This window comes from Coturnix japonica, chromosome 1 (genome assembly GCF_001577835.2).
Source record: "Coturnix japonica isolate 7356 chromosome 1, Coturnix japonica 2.1, whole genome shotgun sequence".
Lineage (NCBI taxonomy): Eukaryota > Metazoa > Chordata > Aves > Galliformes > Phasianidae > Coturnix > Coturnix japonica.
This window is the reverse complement of record NC_029516.1, coordinates 77,795,896-77,811,805: the sequence shown is the minus strand read 5'-3', so window position 1 is coordinate 77,811,805 and position 15,910 is coordinate 77,795,896. Positions and strand designations below refer to the sequence as shown.

At 35.4% G+C, this 15,910-nt stretch overlaps 1 protein-coding gene across 7 annotated transcripts in view; it reads left to right on the top strand.

Annotated features, from left to right (window-relative positions):
- CBLB (Cbl proto-oncogene B) overlaps positions 1-15,910 on the top strand; it is a 115,575-nt gene that overhangs the window by 6,636 nt on the left and 93,029 nt on the right. For all 7 annotated transcript variants that reach the window (XM_015877642.2, XM_015877622.2, XM_015877632.2 and 4 more), the window contains exon 3: positions 3,322-3,572. In XM_015877642.2, coding sequence (XP_015733128.1) covers positions 3,322-3,572 — 251 coding nt within the window. The remainder of the gene's footprint in view (positions 1-3,321; positions 3,573-15,910) is intronic.

Genomic DNA, 15,910 nt, shown 5'->3' with positions numbered 1-15,910 from the left:
ACACAAATCATGCAGTGATATGATGTGTCCACTGATGAAGTGTTGGTGAGGAACATTCTGTAAAATGTAGCATGGAGTTTTTTAGTTTGATTTCTTTGTTTTGCTTTGAGTTCTGTTTTCTTTTGAAGAAAGTTATGTATGCCACTTCTGTGGAACGGTAAATCTTTGCGTCAGCAGTTGTCACTTCTTATTGCTTGCTTTTAATTGTGAACTGCTGTAGTACGTGTCAGGACATCCTGACTCTGGAAACCATATGGTTTACCAGCCATTTCTTTACAAACTGACTTCCTTTGGGCTGAAACTTGTGCACTCTATAAAAGCAAAGAAAGCCTTTTACTACTTCTGTGGACCCCAACTCTAACTAAGAATTAGCTGTTTTTTTCTTCACTAAGAATGCATGAAGCTAGTTAAGCTCTCCAATGCAATTTTTTGTATGACTTTCTTAAAGACTTGTTCTGGAGATGAGAGTTCTGCTAATGTTTCACATTTATTTCTATAAGTTAATGAGAAGACATAGTTTGGTAAACCGTGACCACAGGATCTTGTTCTGATGTGTGTGTTTGTGACTAATGTCACCAGGCTGAAAAATATTTTCTAGAACATCTGAAAGAGAAAATAATTCTTCACTTTAACTGGATGTTCTTTTTGTGTTTGAATGGACTCACTGTTTAAAATGCAACATTCAGCAGAAGCAATTTTTTTTTTTTTATCCAGGATAAGCAATTATTTTTAATTGTAGTTTAGTATATACAAAGTCATTCACATTCTGCTTGTTGACACATCTGGTTGAAAATACAGACTTCAGAAAGAGAGTTAATTCTTTGATCATGAGATTTAAGAAAAGTGGGGATAAATAAGCAATTAAAATGATTGCAGCCTTCTCTGCTTGTAGTCTCTTCTCATTGCTGATTATTTTCCTGAGTAAATATTTTCTTCCCTTAAGCTGTTATTTTTTGTTACTGTGCTTCTTGCTGCAGAAGGTTGTACCATCTAATCAGTGATATTGATTGGTGGCATCTGTAGTTTGCTTTGAGAGAATGTCTGTCTTTATTGATTTACGTTTTTATTAAATCAGAAGTTGCAGAAAACAAAAGTTCACATGAAAATTGCAGACCTTTTTCATAAGGGTTTCTCTGGGAAAATTGTACTTCTTTCTTTGGGATTACAGTTCTTTCTTAACTCTACTGCAGAAAGAAATTCTTGTGTTCTATGTATATGACTTTCAAGTCTGTCTGCACATGTGAAATGCTCATATTTATGAAATCTGCTTAATTTCTGCATAACAAAAAAACGTGTGTAATACTCCTTTTTAAGTCTTTCGTTAGCGCCTTTCTTCATCACTCAGGCAACCTGCTTACTTGAACTGTAATTCATAAAGTTGCTTCTGAATCCTTCAGAGCAAGTATGATCTTCTATATCTGTTTATTCTCTTATCCAGAAGCTGCTATTTTTTTCCATCAGTAAGTTCAGGTTTTTTTGTCTGACCTTTAAAGAATACCACCATATCCAGCCTGTGTTCTTTGAGAACGTTACTGTGGGCATCTGCCAACCCATGGTTTTGACTGTGATATTCTGATAGCATTCTCCTTAACACATTATATCTAAACATCTTTTCTAAGTCTCTCATGGTTGTGGTTTGCAGCTCCAGAATTCATCACTCACTCGTGAGATTACCAAACATCTTCATGCTTTGCTTCTTTTTATTCCCCTCCATCTTTCTCTTCGTCTTAGGAGGCATTCCTTTTTGATCCCCTTATTCTGTAGCTTGTCTTGAAGATCTGCTGTTTAAACCCAGCAGTATCTAACACACTGAACTGCTCTCTACCATGTTGAACTGTGCTGTGTTCATGTCCTCATGTTTGCCTGTATCCATCTGCTCTCTTTTTGTTTCCCACCGAGACTGTAAATTTCTCTGTGGGAAGGACTGTCTCTTTTACAGTACATCAAATGGATTTCTGATCCATTATAGTCTAGTATGTGAAAGAGACATAAATCACTGAAGTAACAGTGGATCAGTAATACGAGGGGAACTGTTGCAAATATCATGTTTTAAATACTTTCCTCGAATGGTATTTGTGTTTCTGTAGTACTAATGAGTTTGTACTGTTCTAATAGCACTAGACATATATAGTTCTTATTTTTTTAACTTGCCAGTGCTTGACTTCTGTCCATTCTTTTATCTCTACTTCTTTAATCATGGTCACAGTTACCTAAATCTTGTTGTGTGATATGTTTTGGTGTATGTTTTGTTCTGAGAAGGAAAGAATTATGTTTTCACTTGACTGTAATGCCTGAAAGTCTGTTAGTTCTTAATGACCAGGTCAAATAACTGGGTGAGGAGGTAGCAATATAGATTTGAGCTTATGAAGGGATCTGTATGAAACAAATGTTTCTCCTTGCCTCCTTCCTTGAAATACTCAAAACTGTGCACTTTTTTTTAAAGGTGATGTATTACTAGGAATAGAAGGTTTTTTTCAGTAGTATTAAGAAACTTTTACAACCTTATTAGTTATCTCAACAACCTTGTTAGTTGTCTCAAAAGAATAGTCAATGTAACTAGTATATGCTGTGACAATGCCTAGATGATATGTAAGAAGTTCTTACATACCAGGGGATTATTTTTCTTAGAGGTATATGCACGCAGGTATGCACGTGTAGAATTCATCCCTCTGTGGTGATTTAGTTGAGCTTGGGTAACTCAACTGTATCGAAACAACAGCATTCAAAACCTGTTAGTTTTGATTCCTTCAATTTCAACAGAACAAACTATCAGATAAAATAGGTAGCAAAGAGGTAATTGCTTTAAATATGGATGTGTTCTGGAAGCAAAAACAGTACCACCTTCTTCCAGAAACATTTCCAGCGAAGACTCAAATAAAAGTATTCAATTCATCTGAGGCTTTTTATTTTTCTTTGAATACTATATTCAGTTATTTTTTCATGCGATTTAGGAAGGTAATGATTCCAAGTCTGTGAACATGTTATTCTTCTATTACTATGAAACTGTTCTTGCCATGACTTGCAATACTGTGTTTTGCTAGTGTACTTCCTGCCATATAGTGGGCAGGCAAAGTTTTTCTTCCTTTAAAAGCTATACAAGCAAACTATGTTTGTCATAGATGTGACAGCATTATGTCAAACTTGATTTCCTTTGACATCAGAGGCTGTGTTGAGATTTCATGGAATATAAATGAGGTAGGACTCAATTCTTCGTTTCTGAAATCTGGATGAATGTGCTTGTGCATTTTAAGATGTCAGGTCTTCTTTTTTTGCCCCCAATGTATTTATTGTCTTTTAAAATTCACTTATTTTTGCTTGTAGGTAAGACTGTGCCAAAACCCAAAGCTTCAACTCAAAAACAGCCCGCCTTACATTCTTGACATTTTACCAGACACCTATCAACATTTGCGACTTATACTGAGCAAATATGATGACAACCAAAAACTGGCACAGCTCAGTGAGAATGAGTATTTTAAAATCTACATTGATAGTCTCATGAAAAAATCAAAGCGGGCTATAAGACTCTTCAAAGAAGGGAAGGAAAGAATGTATGAGGAGCAGTCACAGGACAGGTAAGAGAAACATTTAAATATAAAGTAAATTTTCTGATCAGTCTGCATTCTTAACGCTGTTTATCTGCAACTATTGTCTTGATTTTTTTAAATTATTTTTGAAGAGCAGAAATATTTATTGTTTCGATTCATTGACCCTGTGTGTCAAACAATAATTTGCTGCGTTTGTTTGGCTGCGTGCTCTTATCTGTCACTTTGCGACCTTTAAAACCAAGAGCACTTCCTTCATAAAACATTAATTTCATTGTAATTACTTGTTTGCAAGGCCTTTACAGTATGTAGTTATCTCTGTGGCACGGAGTGAGTGACTGGCATCTGGTCTGAGCTTGACCTCCCTACCTCACTCCTTAAAATTATGGGATCCATAATGAATGTTGACATAGAGCTTTCACGAGTGGTGAATTGGAGCAAAATATTATTCATGTTTTTGAGATACTGTACGATATTAGCATGAGGTGATGCTAATGTTAGTTGGTGCTGAGAAGTCTGTTCAGAAACCTAATGGATTCCTGATTTGCAGTGTTTCCATTTTAATAACCAGGATGAGTGTCTACTTTGTGTACTTTTTCAGTGATGGGTAAGAAGGTTATTAATATTTTATTTTAGTACGTGTAATTTTCAAAATGATATTTCAAGGATTTCTGTGGAATAATCTGCAGTTTTGTTTTGCAAAGGGATACAGCTGTGATGTGACAATTGGCATCTGTCATTTGTGATGTATATATTTAGACCTATAGATGGTGAACGGACAAATTGTATCCCTGCTGTTTGATCTGCACCTGAGCATACAGATAGGTTTGTGGTATAGTTTCAGGGCTGGTGAAGATGGTGGTAGAAACAGTGAAATGTCCATGTTGCTGCTAATGTTACTACTGTTGTGTTTGACTGATACGTATGTTCTTTCTACATATTTAGTAATGATTGTATCTATTTAGTATACAGTAGTTGTCCTACTTTGCTTGATAACTTACCTGAAGCTTACTATATAAGGATTTTTATTTTGGGGAAGAATTTAAAGGCCCTTTGATTGTGACAGTACTTAATACAATTTACCTAACAGGATCAAAAGTGCAGTTCAGACCATTTGAGTGATGAGTATAGATGTTGATGTGTTCTGTTTGAATTCCTAAGTACAATAAAAGCTTTCATTTAGATGCAGCTTTACTAGAACTTCTGGAAGTATTGTTTAGCAGTGAGCCTATGGTGTCTTCCCTTAATAACCTATATTTGTTGTACATACAAAAGTCATTGTTTTGCAGAGGAAATAAGGACTTTTTATGGTAAGGGAAATCTAACATAAATGACTGCATTATGTAAACAGGTTTTATTTTAACTTCCCTATGGTGCACGAAGCACAAGATAACATTTACTTGCGGATTTACTTTCAGTTAGCAATAAATTAAAGTCAATTTCAATGTAACTTTTTCAAAAGCATACTGCCATAAGCACTGAGCAGGCATCCTAAACAATGTTCCAGGAACTCTATCTAGCTGCTAGAATTGCTGAGTTGCTTTCTTCTTTTTAGCATCTCACTTCCCTTTCTGCTTAAGAGTGACAGTGGCAATTCAAGGATGTCTTATGTAAAGCAGACAATTGTTGAAGAAGGTGCAGTTAGTGTATTTACTCTCATTTACTGGGTTCATTTTTTATGAGGAGACTGGGGAGGAAGGATTTAAAAAGAAAACAGTAATGATGTGCAGTGATTCACACTGCTCTTTTAATTTGTATTAGGGAAGGAGATATTTATGTTGCCAGATAGATACAGAGTTTGAAGCTTGAGGAAGGAAATGTAATAGGAATAGGTTTTATACTAAAACAGCTAGATATATTTGCTCCGTAAGGTGGATTCTGATGTACAGTAGAAACTAAGGCTGGAAAGTTTAAACAAAAAATAACAGAAGCGTTGTTCCAGCAGTTTATGCCTCATGTCAAGTTAAAGTATACGTCTTCGACTTAAGTGTCACTTCTTCATCTCCTGGCAATGTTTTGTCTGTATGCATGTCGTAGTTTTAAGTTGAATGAGTGTACACTCATTTGCTCAAGCCCTTGTGACTATATATCTGCTTCCTCTTTGTGCTTTGACATACATAATCATTTCAACTCTTGCTAAGTTAGTAAAAGAAGCTGTCCATTCAGCTTCTTTACTTCAAAATGTTTGCATTAACCTGAGTAATTCAGTTGTTTATGAAGAAAACACATGAGTGATGATTTAAATATTTTTCAAGATTTTTTTCAAAAAAGGCAGTCAAATTGAAGTGTAGTCGATATTTAATAAAAACAAACCTAAAAGCCTTTGATATGGTAACACCTGGCCAGTTTTTCTGGTTTTCAATCTTGCTTTCTTGTTTTCTGTCAGCGTCTCTGTGGTAGGTGGATGGAGAGGTCATTGCTTTCCTCCCTGTCTCACCCCAACAACTGGCTCCATTTGGAAATGCTCTTGCTATGTATTTGAATGGTGTTTTTGCTAATCTATCAGCGTTATTGAATAATCTTTTAACTTTTCCTAATGGTGATACGTTTAGGATTCAGAGCCAATATACATTTGATTTTTGTCTTCTCTCTGGTAACACAGAAGTTTTTTGTGGACAACTTCATTAATTTTAGTTCTGAAGGATGCAGTGAATGGAATAGGGTAGAGTGCTAGCCAGAATGCCCATAAATGACTAAAACCTAGAGCCTAGATTGTAGCACTGCTGCCTTTCTACATTAATACATTCAATCTCATGTGATAGGCATTTGAGTGGTTGGTGCCCCTATTTTGTGTTTATTTGTTTTTGCTTTTTTCTTTAAAGACAAATGGTAGAAAGCAGAGCGCGTGTGGCTTACAAGTTTAACAAGCAGTTATTTCTGTGAAGTCTAAACTTTCATTTGTGTTCTGGACACGTTTCTGAAATACAGAAAAAAATAAATACTGTAGGTAGGCAGTTCTTAAATATAAATGTTTGCCAGGTGTTGAAAGTAGGCACGAAAGTTACAGTGGTGAGAATAGAGGACAAATATAGTGGCAACTAGGAGATTACATTTGAAATCATTCAAGATGTTGAAATTTGAGTCTTTGAAACCAACAAAACCTTTCCTCAGTAAGGGAGACAAATGTGAGCTTCCCTGTAGTTACCTATGGATTGTGTTCTTGGAAGGGTACATCTTGAGATGGAATTTTTCATTGAATACTTCCGCATTTCTGGGACAAGTGAAAATGTGAAACCAGTGTTTGTTTGTATTTTATGAATCTTCTAAGTGCTACTTAATTCAACCAGAATTAGTTGGCTGCTTGGCTTTAAATGGCACTATAGAGGTGGAATTGGATGACAATATGAACATTAAGTTGTGGGCAACATGGTTAAAGCTGAAAAGATTAGAAGCATTGAGGTTGGTTTGAGGGTGAAGTATGAGGAGTATGTAGGAAGATAATGAAGACCCTCAAGATGATCACAGCGTTCTTCTTCCCTACAGAAAGTCTAAATTTGCTTGCTCTTTTTGCTGCTTGGTATCTTGAAAGAGACTGCCTGTTTCTAGATTGACTTAAGGGCTTTGTTAGCACAGAGCTCTTATTTTGTTTCCTTGGGAGATCTTTATACCTTCAGGTCATGTAATAGTTCAGATTCTTCTTATTCGCTGTTCTTGCATTCCTTTGCCATGTGAAGCGGTGAATTAGTGTGTTTACAAGGTACTCCCTTTTTTTCCCTTCAGTTTGTATTGACACTTGAGTGCAGTTAAAGTTCTTGAATCAAGTCCCTGAACTGACATATCAAAGTACAGAGTATTCTCAGTAAAGACCTTTCTACTGCTTACTATGAAAGCACAGGTTTGATAAGAATTTATGAGGCTTATAACTTGGTTTGCTTTGTAACTTGATTGCATCTTCAGACAGAGGAGACTGAGAAAAGAATAAGGAAGCGTGTACTTCTAGTTTAAGATAACTTTCTTGGACAGGTTAAGATTGTTTTGGTGATGGTTTTATTATTTTTTGAACATGTATCCTGTATTTATTAAATAATTATAGTGGCTTTTTTAAAGAGCCAGTTGACCATTGGTCAACCTCAGTTAAGTAACTTGATAGTTGTTGGATTGTAGCCTTCACCAAGGTTTGAAGTGGAAGTTGTGATGTTTTTGTGAAAGCTATTAGCGCTTTGAGAATCATCTGGTTTGTCCATTTTCTACTCATTTTGTTTTGTTGGACTTCAGTAAATTGTGATCCAAACATTATAAGAGCTACTAGTCTGTTGTCTAACATGATCTGTAAACTTCTATATTGTATCAACATTAATTAGATAAAAGAAAGCAATCAATGCATTTAATTTTGCTGAAGTTGAACTAAAAAATCTTAGAGTCTTTCCACTATTGTATGTAGGTATCTTTTTTTTAGGTGATTCCACCACCTTATGGAGAAGCAGCAGCAGTCTTGTCCTTGGGAAAAAAAGATGCTTTCTATGTATAACCTATAATATCACAATTAGCAGTGGAACTTGGTATTGGTCTGTTAAAATGTGCATAATTTTCTGACAGGAAAAAATGTGCATAATTGACTGGACTGGGAGAAGGAAATTGGTTGTTTTTTGAAAGTTTTTATATTATGTTGAATTTTTACCCCTTTTCTCCCTGTTTCTTGTGATGTAAAACTTGATGTAAACCAAAAGAAATTTAATAAACCTGAGCCATATGAGTAACTGAACGTTAATGCAAATCCAGTGAAATGTATGCCATTTGCAATTTTTTGGTTTAGTCTAAATTAAATAAGGAATGTTATGCAAACAGGCCTTTAAGACAAAGAAACTCTTATTGCAGAGGGCAGGTGAGAACACATGGAGGTTACAGATGGTATGGCAGTGTTATGACAGCTTGTTCTCAGTATAAAAGCAAATAGGTTGTATGACTCCAGTTTAAGGCTGTATTTCAATTTTCAGGTGTTTTTGATTGTTTTCACTATTTGGGAGGGTGTTATGTTATAGTAGTACTATTATCAAAATAGCAGAGTCAACGATGGGAAGAAGGCCTTAAAAACCACAGAAGATCCTAAATAAGAAAAATAATGTTTTCAAAATTATCAAAATTGATTTAGATCCTCTATTCATATTGAGTTAATGAAAGAGGGGTAATATGTGCTTCACTTTTACATTGCTCTCTCATAAAATCAGATTATATATTAATAGAAAATACACTTTTGGATGTTTTCTTGTGAGTAATGTGATATTGCCATCTATTCAGAATTTATCTGTGAGGGAATATATGCAGTCTTATCTACTCATTGTTCTACTTTGTATAATAACTTGTGCCTGTGTTAAATTTTGTATGGTAACACTGCCAAATTATGGTGTGTAGCATTTATACCTACTGCGTGTAGAGGTGAAAGCTTTCAAAAAGCACCAAGTTACGAGGAACCAATCCTCATGTCTTGATCAAAAATCAGGCTAAAATGCAAGCTTTCTGTAAATGGAAACCTGTAGTGTGTAGCCATACTGAATAGGAAATTACCCTAATCTGAAAAGAAAAGGAAATTAAGAGTTCTGATGATCACAAATGAAACTGAATTGAATTCAGAGTGAGAATGAGCTATTGATGGAGATAATGGAGAAAAATGCCATTTGCATTTGTTGAAGTGTGACGTGCAAAAAAGAGTAGAGACTACTTTGTAATTGTTTGACAGAAGTAAGCTTCTCTTCTTCATACTCTATTTCTTCTTCAGTATGAGTTGAGTGAATTTGTTACCTTCAAGGTGGCACAAGTGAGTTGGTGTAATTGTTTAGTAAGTTGCATGTACATGGGCCATTCTTGGTCAGTGGCTGCCCATTCTTTTGAATTGTCCTCCCAGATTCTGTAATATTATGTATGCAATATAGTGAATGTCTTTTTTTGGTTTTGAGCGCTAAAGGATGCATTATTAAAATAGCAATAGGATTGGAGGGAATGGCCTCAAGTTACATCAGGGGAGGTTCAGATTACGTATTAAGAAAAATTTATTCTCTGGAAGAGTGATCCAAGTACTCAAACAGGCTGCTTAGAGGTTGAGTCACCATCCCTGCAGGTGTTCAAGAAATGTTTAGCTGTGGCACTAAGGTATATGGTTTAGTACCATAGTTTTCTTAGATTTCTCATGTCAGAACTAACCTGTTTTTAATGAAATCTCTTAATAGTAATGTGCTTGTTAACCAATTGTTTTTTTTTTATTTTGTGTAAAGTGAAATATATAGGAGGATGTGTTAGTGAATATCTTGACAGATCAAAAAAATTGATGAGCAAATAATTCGTCACATACTTCTTCATAAATACTGAGTTCATTGTTCTTTCTTGTATGTCTGTTATGAAGCTAAACTTGATTATGTGCTTTTCTAATGTTATCTAACATAATACACTAAAGCCTTAACTGTAGCAGGTGTGTAAGAAAGATTTGGGGAATATATAATGGATGGTTGTAATCAGTGGTGAATTTTAGTTCAACTAAGATCCTCTATATAGGGATCTATTTAAAAATTAGTAAAAAGCTTTCATTTGTTAATATGCTGTAGTCAGACAGTGCAAATTTAATTTCATCCTAATGTTAATAATACTGGTGTATATAAAGAATGAATTTCACAGCCATATCTCATTTTATATGCTAACCCCGTTGCATCTATATTGTGTAAGATAAATATTATTCTGATAAAGAAGAGCACCAAATAATAAGCTATGGAAGTCTTATCACCTCATCATTAATTGTTCTCTACCTCTTGAGGCCTAAAATATTACGTAGTGTTTACACAGAAATGAGAGTAGGGATGATGTAGATGTTCTCAAAAGTACTTGGCATATTGAAGAATTATGTTAGACTCTGTGTTGGTGGCAGAAATAAAGGCTTGGTTAGATCTGAATTGAATAAATGTGTATCTTAATGAGCCTTTAGTTGTGCCTGGAGGTCCAGCCTTCACTCTTTTTCTGTTACTTGTTGACTAACTTGTTCACAGAACTCAAACCTACGTGTACCTACTAAAAAAATCTGTGATCATTCCATAACTTGTATAGAGGATTATTCTGTAAAAAGTCTGTTATTACCTACACTGATAATTGAGAAACATGTTAATAACCTTAATGTCTTGTATGTCTCAGTCCTCAGTGTCATCTTAAGGGATTTGCTATCCTCTTTTTGTCCAAAAAGGAAAGAAAAATAAATAAATAAAAATTATAAACCTTGATTAACTCTATACCAGAGACATTCTTTCCTTTTTAAGAGGAGATTAGTTAATTTGTTAGGTGTTACTCTTTAACTGTAATATCTTGGGCAATACTATATTGTTTAAAAATGAAGGAGAAAGAATGTGCCTTTGTTATAAGTTAAAGGGCATCAATTCAATACAGACTAACTTATTAGCATTTGATTTCAATCTGTTCCAGTTGAAAGTAGTCTTTTGCCAAGGCAATATCCAGTGAACTGCTGTGAGTTGATTCTGAGTCATGAATGTCTATCGTGGGAAGTATGAAATGCAGGGTCAGTAATAAAACATCTCTTACCTAAGAGTATTTGTAAGATGAATGTTTAAATTTTGTTTAAAGCAGTCATTAATTTCTGAAAGCTTTCAGGTGTATGCCCGTGAACAGTCCTTTAACTGCTGTCTAGTGGGAAAGTACGTAGACATGAAGAGTAACGCCTTGAGATTTTTGCATGTCAACATTTTAAACTGCATGTAGAGCTGAAGAGGTCTAGTCATTAAGTAACTTCTCAAAATTAAATGATTGTCTTTCCTAGATTATTTATTTGGGTTTTAATATCAGTGTCTGTGTTCGCTGTTCTTACTTCTTGGAGAAAGCTTGGTAGTTTCAAAAGATAAATGAATGAACTACTGTAACCTTAAAGTTGTAAGCTTTAGCAAATTGAGCATGTAAGTCTTCCATTAACACAGAGAGGGCTATAGAGGGTTAAAATAGATGTTTAATGAAGGCACAGAGCAACAAGTAGTGTGAAAATGATGTAGTTCAAGTATAGTGTATTGTTAAAACTCAGAAGTAAAGGTATCTATCACAACTCTTGAGCTTGTGTTCCAACTATTACATTTGTCATTAAAAGAACAAGACGGCTGTTGTCAACATCTACTCCCCAGTACACCAGTAAGAATGGAATAACTATTCAGTAGCTTAGCTTGTTGTTTTTTTTTTTTTTTAATATTTCCAAGTGTTTATTTTTAAAATACTAGAGAAAGGCAGTATTTTTGTAATGAAATATTGTCCTAACTTTCAGATGTGAAACACTGAAATCTGAAATGTATATGTTCGGTTGCTAGTCATTCTGGCAGAGTGGATCATAACCTACAGACTATTGTTTTTTTCATTAGGGTAGAGTTTTGCACCTGTTTTCTTTCTAGTTTGAGTTCTATTCTTATTCTAGTTATTTCTGTTTTCTCTGCTTATGTCAGTCATCGTAGGTCACTTATGTCTGTTAAGAATTACAGTATTTAATTCACTGCAGCGCTTCCAGGTTTGATTAGAATAAAGAGTAGTATTTAGGATTCTGTGCCTTCTGGCTATAGCAGTAACAGCCTAATGGTGGATGACAGGAGCGCTGATAAAGGCTCGTGTCTGTTCTGACTTGGTACAAATTTTTAATCCACAGCTCCATCTTACTGACAGCTCCTTCCTGGTGGCCAGTGCTTTGTTGTTTCTAAAGCTAAATGATTTGTGTTCTGTGCTCCAATTGGGGAAGAAAACACAGAAAATGTGGCACATTTCACATGTATTGCCAGGTTTTTTTTTTGTGTAGCTGAAGAAATCATGTGTCAACAGGGTGAAATGTTATCCCCACATACTCCTTTCAGGTGAATTTGTGTAGTATAGGAGACTGGAAGATGAAAATCATAATTCTTTTTTCAGATCTCTGCATATCCTTTTTACTTCATAATTAATGCACATATCAAATGCACAAAGATTCAAAACAAACAACAACAACAAAAAAACATAAATAAAAGGAGAAAACCATCCTGCTCATGTGCTTCTTTTTATTGTTAATCCCCATAATTAATGCACTGTGATGAATGGGACGTAATCATTTGCAGAGCAGCACAGTGATGTAAAAAGACAGTACTCATCTGGGAGGTGTTCAGTAGTATGGATCACTGGTGACCCAGTTGGTACACAGCTGTCCTCTAGTCTATACATATGTGGTTTCATTAACTACACGCATATCTGTCTGACAGGCTGGTAATGATTGCCTAAAAGGAACTTTGCCTTATTTAATAGTCTGAAGTGTCACTGAGAATGAGTAGTTTGTTTTGTCTCATTGTTCTGCTTTCTTTAGGGGTGGGGGAGGAGGTGAGCACAGAGGAAGCTGTTCTGTGTTGGCGAAGGTCTCAGTTTTGGGCAGGTGGAGATGCTTTATAGATGCTATGGTGCGGTTTTTCACTGTAAGATAGTGAGTTTTTTGTGTTTTTGGTTTTTTTTTAATGTTCTTCTGAAAGCATTGTGTTTATAAGGTTTTGTTTGTTCGGGCAGTATGAGTTTATTGTTACTATTGCTAAACTTTAATAGGCAACATAGGTGTCATGTATTAGACTGTTAAGCATATCTTTATAAGGACTGTAGGCAGAGGAACAGGTTCATGAATATTTGTTTTTAAAATCAGTTTTTTATTAAACCTACCTGGGAATGTGGTGTATTATTAGAGAGGATGACTGAAAGGTGTTTTGGCATCAACAGTTGTCTGAAATATATAAGCCGACCAAGACAGTGAAAGGTAGAGAAGAAATTTGCCTATATTTATTCAATATAAAGAAGGCAACAAAAAGAAAACACGTACCTCCCAGCAGCTATTACAATGTAACAAAAGGTATCTAGTGGCTGAATCCTTCCAATATAATGGAAGAGAAGAATTCTATCTATTACAGAGGTTTGAGCCTGAATTTATGACTGGGGAAAAAAATAAGAAGTGTAAATGTGTTATGCCTCCATTTATTTGCACTTTCTCAGGTAATCCTCTACTCCACAGTAGACCTTTCCAAGACAGTCTTCAGGCGATTCACGCTTGTTTTTTGGCATATTACAGGCTTCCAACTGCTTTAAACTTTGTCAAGGGGACAAGTTAATCTTACAGAGAAATCATCTGATAGCTGTGTCAGCATCGCTGAAGTTGTGCATGTCCATGGAGCTGTTATTTAAGGTGCTTATACTATCCTGCACCCTTCTGGAACGCCAGTGATTTTTCTTATAAACATGCAGGAGAATTTTTATCATTGGAATCTTGTATGGGTTGGAATTGATAAAAGTAGTAAAATAAGATTGCTAAATTTCTTGTTGCCCTTTACTCTGTGTACTCATGCGTAGAAGCTTCTATAGGATTTCTATGTGACACTTTTGTTTATTTTTGAGTTAAACTTAGCTAAGTAAGAATCTGTTATGAAAGAAAATGGAAACATTCTGCTGACTTTAATGCAGCTCCTTTATACTCTATTCCTGGATTTTCAGTTTGCTTTATATAGCAGCAGATGGTCCATCTATTGTTCCATTATTCTTCTATGAATCTGACCCTCTGTAGTGGGTGTGTTGGGTTTTTTTCTCTGGGGGGGTGGAACAAATAAAATGAACCTTCTTTTTTATTATTGGTTAAACTGGAAACAATTAAATTTTTTAAACTGCATCAATGACCTGGAAAATTCTAGAACTTCAGATTTGTCTTTAAGTGCAGCTAGGTGTTTTTTATTGAAGTATCAAGGGTTGTTTTGATTCAAAAGGATCGTTAACCATCACAAGCGCTGTTTTGTGCCATAATTTCACCATATGTGTAGGGATTCATTTGAGATACTATGAATAAGCAGGATGAGTGCTTTCAAAGAGGCATTCCTGCTGTCCCACATCAACCATGTGGGCTTTCAGTTAAGCTTCCCAGGAAGACAGCAACATATGTGTACACAATGTGTGTATTATATTGGCGCCCACTCACAGTGTTAAAGATGTGTCAGCATTTCCAGAATAATTCCCTATTTTAAGAGCTTTGTTCCAACCTGCATTTGAAAGTTAGCTCTTTGCTAACTAAATGTGTGCACATTTTCAGCCCTCACAGTTTTCAAGTGTGAATTTTTGTCAGGTAAACAAACTATTAATGCATTACTGAATTGAATGGAAAATCTCTAGAAGGATGATATTGTGGTAGACTCCTTACTGTGTTAACTCTGAATCGATGCATTATTACTGTGCTGCAGCTGGGAAAAATTCCCCTATTTCTGAGTAACTGAAAGAGGTGTTCAGTAAAAGGTGGCTGTGTACTTTGTCTCCTTCCCGTACTCCAGTGGGAATTATCTGCATTCTGATTTCCCGTACTGACTGTCCCTTACAGGCGGAGCTGGGCTTAATTATATCACTGTGTAAACATTTCTGTGATCGTATGGTCTGCTTTTTCAGGTAGTTTGCAAAGATAGCTAAAGAATATAACAAGGATTCTTGTATGCTCACTTTGAGTTTCTTGAAATAAGCCATATGAAATGAAAAGCAAATATTTCTTTCTTTAATGATGAACTCATGTTTGTGATAGGTACCAACTAATCTCTGTGACTGTTGCCTGATATTTTCGTAACAATCTCTCTTGAGTATGGAGAATTTCTGTTTTCATTGAATCCGTACCTGCAGATTAAGGTGGTGTGGAAATAGTCTGGAATTAGATATCTCCTTTACATTTCAAATTAATCTAAAAAAAAAAAACACAAAAAAACTTCAACAAAACAACAACAACAAAAAAAGCAAAAAGATGAAAAATAGGGTGTATCAGAGTTCCTTAATTTGTTTAAATCACGTTCCCGAACTCATAGCATTCTTTCCAGGAGCAGTTGTCCTTAACATGTAGTAGGACTATATAGGGCAAGCTGATTCTGTAGTATGTGGGTGATTGTGTAGGAGCAGAATTCAGATTGGATTTTGAAGTTTCTGGGATTCCAGTATTTAACTTATGTACTTAAAGAATAGCTTGCTACAGTAGTTCCAGTAGCTACGTACTTCTACCAAAACATTCTTTTCTATGGATCTAGGAATTACTAGTTGATTATAGTAGCTGAACAGAAGCTTTCATTTGAATTAACATGATACAGCTCTGCTTCATTGCCATCTAAAAAGTTTCCATGTAAACTGCAAATGGTTTCCTATCTAGGCCTGTGGTTGGACAACAGCAGGCCAACTAGAGAAGCCTGCAGTATGAAGATAACAATTAAAACCCTTGATTTGTTTTTGAAATCTGAATTCAGAACTGACAGCCCTAGAAAAGGTAACTCTGTACTTTCCTGATAGGGAAGGCATGTAAGCAGGACATTGCTGTAAAAGCGGCTCTGTCATGCAGCTCTGATAGTTGTGTAAGGACATCTGAGGGGTGGTCTCACATGTTAGCGACAAGAGGT